Below are 19,560 nucleotides of genomic sequence, written 5' to 3' on the forward strand. Positions count from 1 at the left end.
GACTTTAATGCTAAACATCAAAGCTGGAATTGCCGCTCCCCGAACACACGAGGACGACAACTCGAAAGACTGACTCATAGGCCCGATCTTAACTTCATAGTTATAGCCCCTGACACACCGACTCGATACCCAATGACCGACTTTACAACAGACAGACCGGACATACTCGATATAGCCCTTCTGAAGAACATCGCCCTTCAGGTGAGTCCCTTAGAGGTTCTATCCGAGCTATGTTCAGACCACCGTCCCGTCCTAATGCGGCTAGGACCCCCGCCCACCGCGGCCCCCCCGACAAAAACAGTCATTGATTTCAAGAAGCTCGCCGAGCAACTTAATTCAATAGACTCAGTGCACATATCCCAAATTCCTGACACCATAGATAACTTAGATGAAGCGCATGCAGCCTCACTGCACCTTACCAACCATATCCGCGATGCTCTCAGCGCCTGCTCCCGACAGATGCCGAACGGTTTCACCCGTCGACAGCTGCCGGACGACGCCAGAGAGCTTATCACAATCAAAAACGCTAGACGTAGAGCCCATGACGCATGTCCTAACGCCGACAACCGGAGAGAACTCTGGAAAGCCCAGAGGGAGGTTAAGGCTCGCCTTGCCGAACTCCGCGACGAACAATGGGACAGGAGGCTGAGTGAACTAACGCCATCGCATGTAGCCTACTACAGCCTGGCGAGAGCTCTCAAAGCCGACCCTGTCTCGGCCACTCCTCCGCTTTTACGTCCCAACCAACCTCCCGCTTTTGAAGATGTCGATAAGGCCGAATGCTTGGCCGACAGCCTAGAATCCCAATGCTCCCCGAGCACCATCTCTTTAGACAAAGCCCACATAGAACTAGTTGAAAACAAACTAGAAACTATCTTCTCTTCCGCCCCAGAAGGCGACCCCATCCCCCCGACGACTAGCGACGAAGTTCGTCAAATTATCAAGGAATTACACGCCAAAAAAGCTCCAGGTCCCGATTCTATTAATAACAAAACCCTTAAGCTACTCCCCGATATACTAATCAACCTCCTGGTTGTCATTTTTAACACCCTCATGGCGGGTTGCTCCTTCCCCGATAGGTGGAAAGAAGCTACCGTCATAGGAATCCCCAAGCCAGGTAAACCTAGGAACCTCCCTACAAGTTACCGACCCATCAGCTTACTCAACACCCTTGGCAAAGTGTATGAGAAAGTCATACTAAGCCGACTTAAGTCCGTGGTAGAGGAGAAAAACCTCCTAAACGACGAGCAATTCGGATTCCGATCCAGACACTCGTGCGTCCACCAAGTGCACCGCCTCACGGAGCACATCCTTCACAACTTCAATCGATTCAGCGTGAATGGTGTCCCTACGGGAGCCCTCTTCTTCGACGTAGCCAAAGCTTTCGACAAGGTGTGGCACGCCGGCTTAATATATAAGCTATACCATCTAGGCGTGCCCGAAAGACTCGTACACTTACTACGAGAATTTCTCACCAATCGAACTTTCCGCTACCGACTGGACGGGACTCTTTCCTCCCCAAGGCCTATCCGAGCAGGCGTCCCTCAGGGCTCCGCGCTCTCACCCCTCTTGTACGCGCTGTACACCAGCGACATTCCCAGATCCCCCGATGTCCACATAGCTCAGTTCGCGGACGATACCGCTCTATACAGCTCTCATGTAAAACTCCAAATGGTTAAAGCTCGACTCCAAAAGGCGGTCAGTAGCCTAGGCCACTGGTTCCGCCTCTGGAGAATAGAGGTTAACCCGGAGAAAAGCGCAGCAGTGCTCTTTCAAAAGGCAAAAAGAAAATCACTTGACACACTCCGACGGACCGAAATAACCCTTTACGACCGCCCCATTCCCTGGCAAACTAATACCAAGTATTTGGGTGTAACCTTTGATAATAAGATGAGCTTCAAGGCGCACATACGTAGAGTCCGTAAAAGGGCATCGTATGTTATGAGTCGTCTTTATCCCATGATTTGCGCTAAGAGCAAAATGTCACTCCGACATAAAGTCACGCTTTATAAGACGTGCATCCGGCCAATAATGTCTTAGGCCGGGTTCCCACTATGCCGGACCGGCAGATCTCCCGGTCCGGTAAAATTGCCGGAAGGCCTAGTGGCGGTACAAATTGTATGAAGCTATTCACATGATCCCGAGTCTGGCTTTTTCGCCGAGCCCGGCATTTTTACCGAGCGTTTTGTCACTACAAAATGCCGGCAAAATCACCGGACTGGAATAATGTGAACCAGTTCGACCCGCGTTCCCCGCCCCGCCCGTTCTCCCCGCACTTCATTCGGCTCGCATTTTCTGAGTAAAGTAGACGTGTAGCATGAGCGACATACAAATAGAAACTTTAATTACGCTTGTCCAAGAGAGACCTGTTCTGTGGGACAAGACCGAAGATGTCTATAAAGACAAAAACTTAAAGTTAGCAGCATGGCGTGAAGTATGTTTAATACTGAAACGAAACTTCGATGAACTGGAAGAAAAAGAAAGAAAACAGTACGGTGAGTTTTTTAAATATTTTTATTGATAAAAATGCATTCACAAATTTTAATTTATAGCTGCTGCCTGCCACGGAACGGAACCAATATCCGAAACAAAATAATTAGTAAATGCTGTCCGTATAGCATTGGCATTAGGGCCACCTCGAGTCGACCCATTTCGATCCACGGGTCTCGTTTCTTGTTCTTGTCCATTTTCTATATTTTGGTAACTTTCAAAATTTATACCGTCTTTTTCTCTAACAAAATTATGTAAGACTGTACAAGCTTTAATTACTTTAATTGCTGTGTCTACGTTCAGATCTATAGGCCGATGGAGTATTCGCCACTTATTTGCTAGAATACCAAAAGCGCACTCAACGTACCTTCGTGCTCGACTTAATCTATAGTTAAAAATCTTTTTATCATTATTCAAATGTGTACCTCCATATGGACGTAGGAGATTAGGTGTTAAAGCAAAGCCTTCATCGCCAACTAGTATAAACGGTAATTCCTCGTGCATGTTTGTATGAAGTGGTCGAGGCTTTGGTACATTTAAAGTACCATCATTGATTTTTTTCCAAAATATACTATCCTTTAATATAGTGGAATCGCATTCCTTGCCATACGAGCCCACACTGATAAAAATAAATCGGTACTCTGAATCGACAATTGCCATTAATACAAAAGAATAATATTCCTTGTAATTAAAGAACATAGAACCACTCTTGGCTGGCTTCAAAATTCTAATATGTTTGCCATCTACTGCTCCAATACAGTGAGGAAAGTTGGCTTTTCTTTCGAATCTTAAAGCGATGTCCTCCCATTCTCTCTCAGTATCAGGCAGCTTAAGAAAATCTGTCTGTAGGCTTTCCCAAATGACGTTGCTCATTTCTTTTATTATTTTACTTATTGTCGAAACGCCTACTCTGTATGAGTAATGTATTTCTTTGAATGAACATCCTGAAGCTAAATATCTGAAAAAAGTATATTTTGTTACTACATATTACATTATATGTCACCAATAAATAAATTCAATTCTGATATTTTTTTATTTATTTCAGGAAAACTGGTTTCAACTAAATGGAATAATATACGAGATTCATGGCTTAAGACGGTGAAAAAACAAAAAGATGAGTCTAAATCTGGATCTTCGGCCAAAAAGACACGAAATTATTTATATCACGAGCAATTAATGTTTTTGAAAAAGGTCTCCGAACCTCGACCGCCTCATGAGTCGGGTTCAAAAAAAGCAAGAACCGAGACTGAAGTAGGCATGGAATCAGATTTTCGTTCATCTTTAATTAAAGATAAAAGAACAATTGATAATAAAGAAGTAAATGAGAAGATGTCAAAGTTTTTGGATTCCAGAATGAACCCAGAAAAAGAAAACCATCATCTTTCTTTTTTCAAAGGCATTATACCAGTCTTGAACACTTTAACTATCGAAGAGACTTTAGAATTTCAAGCCAGCGTCCTGACAATGTTGCAAAAAATTAAAAGTAGGAATTATGAGAGAGAGAATTACGGACATTGGCGTCATTATAATCAGATGACCGGACCAGATCAGTATACTCGCTCTGGATACTACACACATCCTAATCAACAGGCGACACCTACGCAAGATCAACACTCTGGATACTCTACAACACCTATACCATCAACTTCTTCCCAAATTCCAGTGAATCCAGTTTCGCCAACAGCATCTACTCATTCCATATACTCCCAAGAGTCAGAATATTTAGATTTTGAAGGGTTTTAAATTTGAGTACAAATAAATACTTAAGTGACTAATTTGCATTTTTAATTAATAATTATTTATTGTCAAAAGAACACACACACACACTTTACCTTAAACAAATGGCCAATCTTTGTTCTGGGCAAATACATTCTCTAAAACTTGTATTTCGTACTCTTATGCCTGGTGAAAGTCGTCCCAGTAAATCGTCAAAAGTGGTTGTTGTCATTCGAAAATAATTGAAGAACTTTGATCCGTCACTTCTAAGTTCACCCATCAATGTTTCAAATGTCCCTAGTGTAAATCTTTCCCGTAAAATAGGATGTACCCAATACTTTCTTCTTTTATTTTGCCTTCTGTACCACCACCACCACAACACAACAATTTCGTCGTCCATTGTGGGCACAGGTCCAAATTCAACTGAGGTGCTTTAAATGTGAACACTCTGTCCGGTGTCCGGTTTCCGGCAGATCTGCCGGTCCGGCATAGTGGGAACCCGGCCATATGCCTGCATCGCATTTGCACATTTGCCACCCTCCTCCCTCAAACCCCTCCAAGTCCTACAAAACAAATTCATGCGCATGGCCACAGGCTCTCCGTGGTACGTGCGTAATGTAGACCTCCATAGAGACCTCCAGCTCCCGACCATAGCTTATTACTTTAAACAGCTTTCTAAAAATTATTTTGAGAAAGCCACCAAACACCCCAACCCCCTGGTAGTTGGGGCATCAACATATACCCCCGACCGTAACGACCCTCCCGACAAAAGACGCCCAAAGCACGTCCTTAACGATCCCGACGACCAAATTATGACGGACAATGCTCCCTTTCTTGTAGGGCTACACGAAACAAACAATTTACAGCGTCTTCGCCGGCGAAGACGAGGTCCCCGATTTCTTACGTCACCCGGACGTGGACTCACGCCACGGCCTCGGGGACGTGTGGACTAGCTAGTCCGACCAATCCACCCATCCCAACGTCAGCCTAAGCCGTGGTCCGAGCCTCACAGGAGGCGCCCTTAGGAGGACGTTGCCTCCGACTTCTTCATTTATTTCTTCGAGCCTTAGGGCTCATCCCAGGCGGAGCTTTGCGCTTGCCACCCCCCCCCCCCCCCCCCCCCCCCCCCCGGTGACGCTGTAGCGTAGCGGCCAGTAGGGCCTACGCAGCATAGTCAATCCGAAACAACACACACCGCTCGAGCGTGGTTGCAATTTAACTTCGAAACAAGAAACAAGGAACATCAAGACAAGAAAACAAGAAGAGAAGCCACCAAGCCACCAAGGGAGGTCCTGATTTTCAAGATATATCAGTGGTTTCATTTTCCGGCAGTACTCGAGTCCTGAACCTCGGTACCTTCGGCCAGTATTTCGTCCGGGCACCTTCCATCTAATCTGCCTTTTTCAAGGCGGACCAGCCCGGCGAGCGCAGCCGAGAGGTACACCTAACGTGTACGAACGGACACCAAGCGCCTCCGTTCCGGTAACCACTGCGGGGTCAGCCTTCCGAGACTGACCTACGCAATCTTTCCTTTTTGCGAGCCCTTTTCAGGGCTCCGCCCGGTTACCAAACGGACTTCCGCGCCTGTCCAGTACAGTAGCGGAGGAAATGAAGAACTTGAAGAAATTCAGAGTTATCGAAATCCGCAAGCTGATCATCAAAGTCAAACAGTTAATACAAATGCAATAGCAGTATCAACAATTCGTCGGCGAAAAATCATTTGTATGAAAATCAGATAAAATGATTGGGCAATGCGCTGTACAGGTGAAGTCGTAACTTTTTGCGATTATTATCTTTTAACCGTCATCTTTGACCAGTTTCCTAGCATGGTTCTTAAGTATAAGACTGTAGAGGCGATATTCTAATTGTTATAAGTGTTCGGGACAACGTGAGGACAGCGGGGGAGCAGAGCCGCTCCTCGCACCCCGCACGGGACAGCGTCGCGGGGGGCAACTGTTAGAGCGGGACAGCCTGCTCTCTTTCTACAGCAACTCGTGCCTAAACAATTCAAAATGAGTTATAATTAAATAAAAAGTGTGTTGATATATGTTAATAAATAATATAATAGGGGATAGGTAAACTTAGCGGATTTATAATTATGTAACTTTCTAGGCGATAGACTGAATAGTTTAAGAAAAAATTTCCGCTAAACTTATCCTACTACCAAATAAATGCGCAACAAACCCCCTTGGTGGCAAAGCGGCTCTCTTTAAGGTAAGCACTCGGGCGCATAAAACGCAGTGCTCGCGCCGACTGTGCGTGGTTGCAAATTAACTCTGAAACAACGAAGATCAAGAAAAGAAAACAAGAATAAGAAGCCAAGCCACCAGGGGAGGTCGTGATCTACAATATTCATCAGTGGTTTTATTTTCCGGCAGTACTGGAGTCCTGAACCTCGGTACCCTCGGCGACTGCTCGTCCGGGCACCTTCCTTTTTAAAAGTCCGCCTTTTTCAAGGCAGATTAGGGGACGCGCCCGACCGCCGGAGCGAATAGACGTCCATCGGAAGTTCTCGAGTTTATTCGCTGCGCACGGACCGCAAACATTCTACACGATGGTCTGGCACGTTTAATGTAGTAAACGCAGCCAGACATCGGCCCGTTCGCGCAGCCCGCGTTTAACTTCGCGTCGCCGCGTGGACGGCGGGGAAATTCCCGCCCAAAACAGCCCAGCCGAAATGGCTGACGGTCGCGCAACCGGGAGGCCGACCAAAGGCTTTTTAGGCTTTTTTATCACCGTAGCCTTCACAACAACGAAGGCTCAAGAGCCCGCACAGCGCGCTCCCCCGCAAGCACATAAAGCAAACGACGCCGCCACCCCCGCACCTCCTCCCTCGCAGGACAACGCAAATACCGGAGCAAACATTAGAACGCCGGCAAACGACCCCACCCCTAGAGGACGAACCACCTCCATGAAGAAACGGAAGCCACGCACCAAAAGAGGAGAGCGCGCCCCGGCCGCCGCCGCCGCCAGGCCTCCTCCGGCGACCGCCACCAGGCCACCTCCGGCGACCGCCGCGACCGCACCAACACAAGCGCATAAATCAGAAAAGACGCAGACGTCGGAAGGACGACTGGCCATTATCGAAGCGGCCATTCAAGTCCTTTCCGACGTATTACAGGCCCTACGCACAGGTGAAGACCCGATCTCCGCGGTTCTCAGAGGGATGAGCAACATCATCAACCTTCGTTAGTCCCCTGAGAACCGTGTACTCGAACGCCCGCGGACTACAACAGAAAGCCACGCTATTGAAAGCTATCCTAGCCGAGCAAGACATAGACGTGGCTTTGATCTGTGAAACCCACCTCGCTCCCAAAAGAAAGGCAAATTTCCCCGGTTACCACATCTACCGCCTGGACGACCCGGAAGCGGACAACCACGCCAAACGAGGACTAGCTGTGCTAGTTAGACGCCGTATCGTCCACCAGGTGCTCCCTCCCCTGCACTCTACTACTCTCCAGGCGCTCGGGGTAGAGCTCCTAATAGACGACCGCCCACACAGGCTCTACGCAGTCTACAGACCTCCGGCCACGTGCATCGACCCAACTGAAATCCGCAGTCTCCTGGACGACAACATCCCGACGGCGTTGGCAGGAGACTGGAACACTAAGAACCCGGCCTGGAACTCTAGCAGAACCTGTGCAAACGGAAGACGTCTCCTGCACGACGCTGACACTTACGGGTACGATGTCTATGGCCCGGAGGTACCGACTCACTACCCGGAAAATGCCTCTCACCTGCCTGACGTGCTGGACATCATCGTCGCAAAGAACCTCAGGCAACAACCGGCGCTAGAGGTTCTAATCGACGCCATGGGATCTGACCACAACCCGGTCCTGGCCATTTTCCACAAAGACCAAGGACACATCCCACGCTCCGGCACAGAAAGAAGAACAATAGACTGGGAAGCTTTCTCTAAGAACATAGCCGAGAGCACACCAACACGACCAACCACCACCCCAGCCGACGTAGAGCTGCTCGCTGGAGAACTATCGACCAGAATTGGAGCGGCCCTAGCGTGCGCTACCTCCACGGCGTCGAACTCTACCAAACCACCGCTTCCCCGGGATACACAACTACTCATCCAAGAGAAACGTAGAGTAAGACGCCTGTGGCAGTCAACACGATGCCCCACGCTAAAGGCCCAGTACAACAGACTGGTCGATAAAGTCAGGAGCGAGCTGGGCAGGAAAGCCGCCGAAGATTGGGAGAGACGTATCGAAGCCGCCCAAGACACACACACATCATTGCACAAGCTGTGTCGAAGCTTCTCCAGAACACCCGACCCAGTCCGTCCGCTCTATCACTCGGATGGCAACCTCCGCTATAGAGCCGCAGATAGAGCGGAGATCCTGGCGAGTCACCTGGAAAGCCAGTTTACGCCTTTTCCGACCGAAGACAGTACACACGTCGAGATGGTCGAGAGACACCTAGAGGAATACTTCTCCACACCCTCTCTGGCCGAAACGGACGCAGTATTCTTCTCCCCGGGCATGGTCCAACGAACCATCCAGAAAGCCAAAATCAGAAAGGCCCCAGGCGCAGATGGCATCACAAACGCCGCGCTCAGGCACCTTCCACGCCCCACAATTGCCGCCATAACACGCCTATTTAACGGCATACTGCGCACGGGACACTTCCCAAGCCACTGGAAGACCGGGCACGTGATTATGTTGCCCAAACCGGGGAAGAACGTACTGAAGCCAGAGAGCTACAGGCCAATCACTCTCCTACCGACCATCTCGAAGATCTTCGAGAAGCTACTCATCCAGAAGCTGGTGCCTCACATCACCCCACGCCCGGAACAGTTCGGCTTCCGGGCCGAACACAGCACTACCCAGCAACTGGCACGAGTACTCCATATCCTCACCGCAGCCGCCAACAAGAGGGAAAAGGCGGTGGCAGTCTTCCTTGACATGGAGAAGGCGTTCGATCGCGTATGGCACTCCGGCCTGCTATACAAGATCGCCACCTCACAGACGCCTCTCCAGCTCGCCAGGATCGTCAAGTCCTTTTTACAAGACAGAAGCTTCCGAGTTAAGGTGGACTCGGAGCTCTCCGGTACGAAGCCCATTAGAGCGGGAGTACCACAGGGCAGCTGCCTATCGCCCGTACTATACTCGCTCTACACGGACGACATCCCAGCGCCCAGTGACGTCACGCTAGCGCTCTACGCCGACGATGCGGCGTATATAGCGACGTCACTCAACCACGCGCACGCCGCCCGGAAGATCCAAAGGACACTTGACGCCCTCCCAGAATGGCTTAGTAAATGGCGAATGAGCGCCAACGCCGGGAAAACTCAAGCCATTCTCTTCGGCCACAGGATCCCGAACCCGCCCCCGAAGCTCACCCTTCTCGGGACTGACATTGAGTGGTGTCCCACAGCGAAGTACCTTGGAGTCACCATCGACCAGCGGCTGTCCATGAAAACACACATCAAAAGGAAAGTCGCAATGTATGCCCTCCGCCCGGTGCTCGCCTCCAAACTCACACTGCGAACCAAGATCGGGGTGTACAACACCTACATACGCCCACGTCTCACATACGCCGCCCCCGCCTGGTTCGCACTCGCCAGCGAGCCGTGCAAGAAGATCCTCCGGACAGTCCAGAACACCGCGATGCGCAAAATCACGAACGCCCCTCGGTACGTGAGAAACTCTACCATCCAGAGAGACTTGCGTACCGAGTCCATCGACGACTTCGTCGCGCGACTGTCCACGGGGCTCTTCGAAAGGGCAGACGCCTCCAGCCACGTTCACATCAGGAGCATCGCGCCCTGGCACGCACGCCCGCCGAACAAGAAGGCATACCCTCGGGACATCACCCAAAGATAGACGCCAAATAGCACACACTCAAACTCTCGCGGAGCGCGTCCAAAGTCTCTGCGGTCCTGACCCCCTGGGCCTCCCACAAGCGGGTCTCACCCGACGGGGGTTAGAGCCAAAGTAACGGAGGACCGCTCCATTCGCGCTTCTTACATTGAAGAAGCAATCCCTCCCACACAAGGCTATAAAGCAAACACAAGGACCGCGCCGTCTTCACGGCGCGCGGAAGATACTTTCTGCGGGGGGCAACACCGCCCCGAACAGAAGTCCCCAGCGGCCAACCGGCCGTTGCGAGAAGACCGTCCAGCAAGGCAGATTAGCAATTCCGTGCTTGGCCTCCGCCCCGTGCGGACGTCTTTCCATGCGCTTACGCATAACACTCAGTTTCGAACTCCCTCGTGCGTGTTCGCCTCGGTGCCCTGCAAGTGTTTTTGGATTGCCATCGGATTTGTTCCTGCGTTGTGTGTAGTGAAGTGTAGTTCTAGGGTCCAAGGTTCCGTGAGTACACTAGTCTAAGCGTAATTTAGGTCCACACCCCTGTCACCCAAGGACGGGGACCCAACTAGGGCCTCACATTAGATACTCACCTATACCTCTCTGCCTTGGCAGGGGGGACCTATTCTAGCTACCGGGTCCACCATGGGCCCCATTAACCCCGACCAACCCACTCCCGGGCCCCATCAGGGCCTGGCGTTACCCCAAACGATTTTCAACGACTTGGACATGACAGCTTTAATATCGAACCTGATTAAATGCAACCCCAGCTACCTTAATAAATTCAAGGTAGATCCGGCGCGGAAGCCTTTGCGCTTCGGTCAACCCCCAGCTTCTCCTCCTCCGGCTATGGCTATGGAGGAAGAACGGCCGACCCCTAACCTTGTTAAGGAGCCTCACTCCAAGACCCCAACCGGGCCTTCAGCCCCTAAACCTCTCCCGACTATTACCAAGGAGCCTCACTCCGAGACTTCACCAGCCTCATCAGAAACGGAGGAATTCACCACCTTTCAATCCAAGGCCCAGAAGCGAAAGCTAAAGGCCTCTAAATCCCACGCGAACCCACCCAAAAAGGTAGGCATCGCAGCCCCAGACTCAGAGTCCCAGCCCTCCACCTCTCAGGCGACCCCCGAGGAAGAGTCGGAAGACTCTCCCATGGAGGACCTGCCAAGGGAGAAAGTCCCTCCTCTCTTCATTAGAGAGAAACTCAGCTGGCAGCGTATTCTACCTTTAATATACCAGCAGGGCATCTCCTTCACGAGTGCCCGCTCGACCGCTATAGGCATTAAAGTCCAATGCCCAACGTCAGGCGACCATCGCCTACTGACAAAGACTCTCCGGCAGGAGAATGTAGGTTTTCATACCTACGCCCTTCCCGACGAACGCGTGCTGCGCGTAGTCATCCGCGGCCTTCCCAAAGAGCTCAACACTGAGCTCATTAAGGCAGACCTCCTTTCCCAGGAACTGCCAGTTCTAGAGGTTCACAGGATGTACCATCCCAGAACCAAAGTCCCCTACGAGATGGTGCTCGTTACCTTAGAACTTACCCCCGCGGGTAAGAGAATTAATAACATTACCTCAGTATGTCGCCTTACCGGTCTAAAAATAGAACCCCCCCATAACCGCGGCAGATTGGGCCAATGCCACCGCTGCCAACTATACGGACATTCCGCAAGGAATTGCTTTGCCCACCCTAGGTGCGTAAAGTGCCTAGGGGACCACGGCACCTCCGACTGCCCTAGGACGCAACCGACCGAGGAGCCCCCAAGCTGTGTTCTTTGTAGGGCCCAAGGACATACCGCGAACTATCGTGGATGCCCTAAAGCTCCCAAAGAGCCAAAGCGAAGGGTCAAACCGGCCGGCCGCAAACCCGCCGCAGCCCCCCAACCGACCCAAAAATTCGTCCCCGCACCGGCTCCGGCCACAAACGCGTGGGATAAACCACTTCCCAGGGCTAATCCTCCTGCGCCCAAGCCCACCCAGGCTCCCCCAGCCAAGCCCGCCCAGCCAGCCCCGGCCAAGGCTCCCGCGCCTTCGCCTAAGCCCCAAACCCAAACGGAGCAATCTCTCCAGACGTCCGCAGTAATTAACGCTGCGGACAATCTCAGATTAATCCAAACTGTCCTCGCCACTATTGATATAGTGGAGATGGAAGTTTTTGCCCGGACCTTCAAGAAAGATCCCGTCTCAGCACTCACCCAACATCTGGGTCTTCTCCTCTCCATAAATAATCTTAACACAACCGTTAATGGGTAGTACGACCACAGGTAGATTAAAACCCCACTCCCTATCTATCGCGTTTTACAACGCAAACGGCCTTATCGACCAAATGGACGAAGTCCGCGACTTTGTATGTGCACACCAAACCGACGTCCTCCTAGTTCAAGAGACCTTCTTGAAACCTAGCAGAAATAACCCTAAAATAGCCAATTTTAACTTAATTAGAAATGACAGGGCCACTGCTAAGGGTGGCACTGCCATATACTACAGAAGGGCCCTTCATTGCACTCCTCTCGATCCTCCACAACTAACCAATATGGAAGCATCTATATGTCAGGTGAGTATGACCGGCCATCCGTCGATCATACTAGCATCAATCTATCTCTCTCCTTTGAAAGACCTTTTAGAAAGTGATATCCGTGCACTCCTCTCATTAGGAGACTCCGTCATCTTGGCCGGAGACTTTAATGCCAAACACCAAAGCTGGAATTGCCGCTCCCCGAACACACGAGGACGACAACTCGAAAGACTGACTCATAGGCCCGATCTTAACTTTATAGTTATAGCCCCTGACACACCGACTCGTTACCCAATGACCGACAATACAACAGACAGACCGGACATACTCGATATAGCCATTCTGAAGAACATCGCCCTTCAGGTGAGTCCCTTAGAGGTTCTATCTGAGCTATGTTCAGACCACCGTCCCGTCCTAATGCGGCTAGGACCCCCGCCCACCGCGGCCCCCCCGACAAAAACAGTCATTGATTTCAAGAAGCTCGCCGAGCAACTTAATTCTATAGACTCAGTGCACATATCCCAAATTCCTGACACTATAGATAACTTAGATGAAGCGCATGCAGCCTCACTGCACCTTACCAATCACATCCGCGACGCTCTCAGCGCCTGCTCCCGACAGATGCCGAACGGTTTCACCCGTCGACAGCTGCCGGAAGACGCTAGAGAGCTTATCACAATCAAAAACGCTAGACGTAGAGCCCATGACGCATGTCCAAACGCCGACAACCGGAGAGAACTCTGGAAAGCCCAGAGGGAGGTTAAGGCTCGCCTTGCCGAACTCCGCGACGAACAATGGGACAGGAGGCTGAGTGAACTAACGCCATCGCATGCACATACTACAGCCTGGCGAGAGCTCTCAAAGCCGACCCTGTCTCGGCCACTCCTCCACTTTTACGTCCCAACCAACCTCCCGCTTTTGAAGATGTCGATAAGGCCGAATGCTTGGCCGACAGCCTAGAATCCCAATGCTCCCCGAGCACCATCTCTTTAGACAAAGCCCACATAGAACTAGTTGAAAACAAACTAGAAACTATCTTTTCTTCCGCCCCAGAAGGCAACCCCATCCCCCCGACGACTAGCGACGAAGTTCGTCAAATTATCAAGGAATTACACGCCAAAAAAGCTCCAGGTCCCGATTCTATTAACAACAAAACCCTTAAGTTACTCCCCGATATACTAATCAACCTCCTGGTTGTCATTTTTAACACCCTCATGGCGGGTTGCTCCTTCCCCGACAGGTGGAAAGAAGCTACCGTCATAGGTATCCCCAAGCCAGGGAAACCTAGGAACCTCCCTACAAGTTACCGACCCATCAGCTTACTCAACGCCCTTGGCAAAGTGTATGAGAAAGTCATACTCAGCCGACTTAGGTCCGTGGTAGAGGAGAAAAACCTAAACGACGAGCAATTCGGATTCCGATCCAGACACTCGTGAGTCCACCAAGTGCACCGCCTCACGGAGCACATCCTTCTCAACTTCAATCGATTCAGCGTGAATGGTGTCCCTACGGGAGCCCTCTTCTTCGATGTAGCCAAAGCTTTCGACAAGGTGTGGCACGCCGGCTTAATATATAAGCTATCTATTATTGGCGTCACTCAGAAAAGCAATTGCAAGTTCAATCTTGTTGGCCTCCTAGTAACAGATTGTATGACATCGAATGAGCCAAATATCGATTTTATCTATCTACCTGCATTAGATAAATTAATAATTTTATATTATTGTTGATAATTCAAATCAATTTTCAAAAGTAACCTTACACTATTCAATTAAATTATTTTTATAACGAGGGTCTAAGAGGGTTTCTTTCGTATTTAGCTTGTAGACAAATACTACACTGATTCATGAATGCCTGAATAGTTAGTAGCATATGAGGCCAATGGTAATTTCTATGGATTTGTTTGTATGTTTCTTGGATACCACGATGCACTGTCTTGCCTTCGTGATATTTTTTAATTATTGCTTGTTGTTGTAACGTTGTAACGTGTTACCTTAAAGACTAAATAAATAATTAACGCGGAACCCGCGAGCTTCGTTCGCGCCGGTTGGGTTTTCCATGCTTTGAACTGCAGTGCGCACGCGGCTACCGAACCCTACCTACTAGAAACTGGTTTTGCACACGGGCCGCGTCGCAGCCGGACGGCAGGGCGCACACTCACCACCGGGACGCTGCGCGGGCGGTTGTTCTCTCGTTACACTAAGAAAACTGTTAAACGCACCACACGCCCTAACCCTTGTGACTAAGTGTGCTAGAGTGCTCCTTCAGGACCCGCTGGGGTGAGTTCCAATAACCTAAACTGTAAACCAAACTGTTTTGTGTGCGCTGTAGTGTTGTTTGCGGTCGCTGGACCGTGGACAACCATGGCGGACGAGTAACTTGGCCTCTCCTGACACTACCCACTCTGGGGTTCCAGGTCCGCTGCATAGGCACTGAACTCAACGGCCGTCCTTTTACCTGGTGCAACGCTCAAACGCCGAGGAGCTGCCTCTGGAGCACGTCGTTAACCTGCCTGACGGAACCCCAGAAGGCCACGGACTTCCTCCTGGAGCAGGCCAGTCTCGTTTGTCCTAACTCATCTGCAGGGTGCGTGCGGTGGTAAAGACGATTAAAGGCAGGATCGACCCACACCCGGGACTTTTAATTACCTACTCCTGTGACGGCCTACCCTGTCACATTGTTCAGACTTGTTTTCAACAAGAGTATATTTTCATAGTATTATTTATTTGTGTGAGTGCCTACTGAGAATAGGGTATTTAATATTTCTCGAAGGCGTTTACCTAATGTCTCTGCATCCTCGTTTCTATTTCTCCGCACCCTACCTAGCTCCTGCATGACCTGAATTTCGTTTCTAGACTCTCTCAGTCTCCTTATGAGAGCCTCCTTAATAGAGTCCGGTATGTGAGCTCGCGCGCCCGCAAGGGCGCGGGAGAGGCACGTCCGAGGCAATGGCCTCCTGCATGCGGGGTCTTTCGCCTGGCGTGACTACGCCAGGGTCCTTGGGTTGGCCCTTGGGCCTACGGGCTTTCCTCCTCAGTGAGGAAGAGAGAGTTGAGAGCGGTCCTCACGCCGTCGTGGTCCGACCTAGCCGGGTGGAACCCGCTTGTGAGAAGCCCAGCTGGGTGGTCGACGTGAGCGGAGGACGCGCTCCGACGCATCTATGTGGGCTTAATAAAGTTCCAAGTACAATAGTGTGCACGACGAGCCGCGTTCCGATGCAAGATCGCTGAAATAACTACATGAGCGAGCAGAAAAGCGCTCTCGACCAATCAGGAGCGAGCATTCTATGTAGGTTAAAAATTAGTTTTAACTTATGTTTTTATCTTATAAAAATTTGGCAAATTAATAAAGAATACATTGATTTAAAGTATAAATATAGGTAGATAACTAAGAAAACTATGTAAAACCAATAATAAATAGAATCTAGGTCTGATATTTGCGGAAATATAACTCGATATACACTGGACAGCAAATAAACCGGGCCACCCGCTACCTTGGAAGTCTGATTCGATTTTCTCAAAAAGTATAAAACTTACAACTATTAAAATTATACCTGCAGAAAGTGCATTTCATAATGATTAATATGAATGGAAATTCATTGCGATTAATCAATTAATTAAGTGTTTATTAAGGATTTTACAAGGAAGAGTCGTTTTCCAGCCATGTTAATTGTAAGTAATCATGAAATGAAAACAAAAATTAAAGCCAGAAACAAAGATAAAATTTAAAAAAAGTTTTTGGTCAGTATTCAGTATTTCCTCCCCTTGCTCGGATAACTGCCAGCATCCTCGTATTCATCCACCTCACGAGCCTGACGATGAAATCTCAAGGAATTGCATTCCTTGAGACTTCCAACTTCTTAGTTTCAACTTAGAAAATATTGAATAATTGTAAATGTTTTTTGTTTATACGAATAAAGATTAGCGCGATCCCTAATCTGGGAAAAAACAGTACACCTAGGTTTTAGGCAAAAGGCTAAAACCTAGGACTTAAGGTTGTACAATTTCTTTAATCCATTACCCATAGATTAAATAGAAAACAGGAAAATAATATTTTGTAAACGATTCATTCGATCGAGATCTAGCCTTTTAAGAACAAAGACTCCAAATAAAAGAAGTTAAAACCTAGGAAATCTAGATTCAGATACTAAAATTAATTATTTAGTAGAATAACATATGTAGAACATTTATTATAGGAAGTCTAGATAAATCTAGACGTCTAGCATACCAAATTACACTTGTAACATGCATGCTTTCGCTGCAACGGCGTCTCGCGAAAGGAATGCGGGGACCTGGCGGGGGTAATATTTATAGCCTCGGTGGTACGGGGCAGGGTCATATAAATATGCAAAATCCGAAATTCCGCCGCTATGAGTTCGGTTTCCGTGCCGAACACTCTACCACGCTCCAAGTCTCGAGGGTACTGCACCATCTCGCTGCCGCCATGAACAAGCGAGAGCGGTGCATTGCAGTATTCCTCGACATGGAGAAGGCGTTCGATCGCGTCTGGCACACCGGGCTCATCTACAAGCTGTCCACGTCTACTATTCCCCGTCGAGTAGTTAAGACTGTGGCCACCTTCTTGCGAGACAGACGTTTTCAAGTGGCGGTTGAAGACGCCCTGTCCACGGAGCGCCCCATCCGAGCCGGTGTGCCTCAGGGAAGCTGCCTGTCGCCCGTCTGCTATGGCAGATACACGGACGACATCCCAGTGGTCGGCGACGCCATGCTGGCGTTGTACGCCGACGACGCTGCATTCATAACAAAGTCGATCAAAGGACCGCACGCGGCGATCAAAATGCAGCGTGCACTGGATGCACTTCCCGCTTGGCTGAATGACTGGAGGCTGAAGGTCAACGTGGCGAAGACTCAGGCGGTACCCTTCGGGCGGACTGCCCCGCCGCCACGGGTATCGCTCTTAGGAGAGACCATCGAGTGGACGCCCTCGGCTAAATACCTGGGGGTAACCATCGATAGGGGACTCAAGATGCGATCCCACGTGAAGAACGTGGTCGCGCAGACGCGCGCCGCACGGGCTCTCTTGCGCCCAGTGCTGGCGTCCCACCTGCATCTCCGTACGAGGCTGTGCGTCTACAAGACGTACGTCCGCACGCGACTCACTTACGCGGCCCCAGCTTGGTACGCGCTACTAAGCGAAACGGACCGCAAGTCGCTGCGGGCGCAGCAGTCGCTAGCGCTCCGCACCATCGCCGGAGCTCCACGCTTCGTACGGAACGCGGTCATCTCCAGGGACCTGCGCATGGAGAGCCTCGACGACCACGTTCGCCGCCTGAGCACCTCGATGTTCGCGCGCGCTGATGGAGCGCACGCCCAGCACCTGCGGGGCATCGCGCCATACCATCGGCGTCCGCCGGACAAGTCCGCCGGTCTGCCACGTGACCTGATCACCTGAAAAGACACCACTGCTTCCCCGCCGCTGGCTGACGGGCGCTCGCCGGAACATCGCCGGCGGGCTCGACCTCGCCGAGCCGCGGGCGTTAGCCTCATGGACATACCACGCCGCCGCAGTAGCCGATCGCTCGCGAACATCCGCGGGCTCGATCGCACTGCCGTGCGGCCATCACCGGACACGACGATCCGGTTTCGACACCCAGACCAGTGGTCCAACCCCGTGCCCCGCCCGCAGTCGCAGGCGGCGTAGCCACCACTGAAGAGGGCCATTGCCCTGAGCAGTCACCTCGGGACCCGAAAGGGTCCGCGTGGAGGATCAGACAGCATCCGCCGCTATGGCAGGCAGGGCTACAGTCGTCCACTACGCACGCACCCTACATCGTGAAGAAACTGAAGACTTTTCCTGAGCAAAAGTCCCTGCCAGTTTCTGCCCGCGCGCTCTGTCTGCGCGGAGGAGAAGCCCGAACCCCGGAGATGCCCGATCTCACCAGCCGGTGATCGATTGGGTGGCGTGACGACTACTCCCACGCGCCGCTAGAGCCGCGCGAGGATGGACAACCGTCCATCCACCTCCAAAGGCCCTTCTCAGAGCCAACACCATCGACACGCTCGTGATCCACGATCGAGCGCCGCACCCGCGAGTGCGCCCGACGTTGTAGCCCCGTATGGCTCCGTCATGCGCGCTCTCGCGCCGTACGCCGCGCCACCGGCCCCGCACGTTTCGCGCGCCGCGTTAACCGCCGCGCCGCGCCCGCTGTCGATGCCCTTGCTCGACGACGACAGTGTGGCGGACAGCGAGACAACGGCCCAGCCTAGACTTCGGCAGGATGACGCTTATTACGCCGCAATCCTGGCCCTGGAAGGCCCAGACCGCCGTGCGCTCCCCAGCCGCAGGCAGCGCACAGATTCCGAGGAGGACGCGCCCGCTGAGGCGAAACGGGTTGCAAAGACCACCCCTCCCTCCCGCCACGAGATGCCCCGACGCACAGCCGAAGCCTCCGGGTCGGACGACATCGGAACGACCCGAGCTCCGACGCCGGCCCCACGCTCCTACGCTGACCGTGCGAGGGCAGCGCCACCACCGAAGCCCGCCGCCGCCGCCCCTTCCCACGGCGCGCCACCGAGCGGCCCAGCCCCAAAGAAGCTCCGCTACCCGCCACTCGTCGTGGAAAATCTGCCCAACTGGACGCACCTCATCAAACAAATTAAGCTCCAGTTGGGCAGAAACCCAGCAGCCCGCCCATACGGAAAGGGTATCCGATTTACGCCTCAGGAGGACCAGGAATTCCGCCTCGTCCAGAGATACCTCACCGCCCTGGAGAACTCCGCCAGCTGGGGTTCGAGCCAGAGTACGTGCGCCAGATCAAGGCGAGGAAAGGCAGACCAGGTTGCCTCTTCTTCGCCATGCTCCGCCGCACTCCCAATACGATACCAGCAGTGTACGACGTCACCGAGCTGCTCTGCATGGGGGGAGTCCGCGTCGAGGCCTGGAGAGGGAAGAAGGGTCCCGCTCAATGCCACAGATGCCAGGGCTTCCGCCATGCCTCAACAAACTGCCACAGACGCCAGGCCTGTGTGATCTGCTCACAGGAGCACAGCGCACGGG

General features: G+C 51.5%; 2 protein-coding genes and 1 long non-coding RNA gene across 3 annotated transcripts; 2 read left to right on the forward strand and 1 right to left on the reverse strand.

The window, feature by feature from the left end:
* Positions 1 to 2,496: 2,496 nt before the first annotated feature.
* On the reverse strand, positions 2,497 to 5,279 carry LOC123878632 (protein ALP1-like). The gene is made up of 2 exons (XM_045925944.1): positions 4,323 to 5,279; positions 2,497 to 3,448 (listed from the first exon to the last, which is right to left on the reverse strand). The coding sequence occupies exons 1-2, from the start codon at positions 4,604 to 4,606 to the stop codon at positions 2,542 to 2,544; spliced, it is 1,191 nt and encodes a 396-aa protein (XP_045781900.1). The 5' UTR covers positions 4,607 to 5,279; the 3' UTR covers positions 2,497 to 2,541.
* LOC123878659 lies at positions 3,448 to 5,103 on the forward strand. The gene has a single exon (XM_045925970.1). It carries the CDS (start codon positions 3,487 to 3,489, stop codon positions 4,231 to 4,233), a length of 747 nt encoding a protein of 248 aa, XP_045781926.1. The 5' UTR covers positions 3,448 to 3,486; the 3' UTR covers positions 4,234 to 5,103.
* Positions 5,280 to 14,703: 9,424 nt separating the features above from the next.
* LOC123878739 lies at positions 14,704 to 15,173 on the forward strand. Its single transcript, XR_006798865.1, has 2 exons — positions 14,704 to 14,822; positions 14,960 to 15,173. It is a non-coding gene; the product is annotated as an uncharacterized LOC123878739 (long non-coding RNA).
* Positions 15,174 to 19,560: the final 4,387 nt, after the last annotated feature.

Source organism: Maniola jurtina, chromosome 26 (genome assembly GCF_905333055.1).
Source record: "Maniola jurtina chromosome 26, ilManJurt1.1, whole genome shotgun sequence".
Lineage (NCBI taxonomy): Eukaryota > Metazoa > Arthropoda > Insecta > Lepidoptera > Nymphalidae > Maniola > Maniola jurtina.

Bases quoted from the DNA above. Each gene is read 5' to 3' on its own strand.
- LOC123878632 (XM_045925944.1), bottom strand. From the start codon at position 4,606: ATGGACGACGAAATTGTTGTGTTGTGGTGGTGGTGGTACAGAAGGCAA. The intron at 3,449-4,322 runs GTAAAGTGTGTG...TACTTTTTTCAG, and splicing joins AGATTGGCCATTTGTTTAAG to ATATTTAGCTTCAGGATGTT.
- LOC123878659 (XM_045925970.1), top strand. From the start codon at position 3,487: ATGTCACCAATAAATAAATTCAATTCTGATATTTTTTTATTTATTTCA.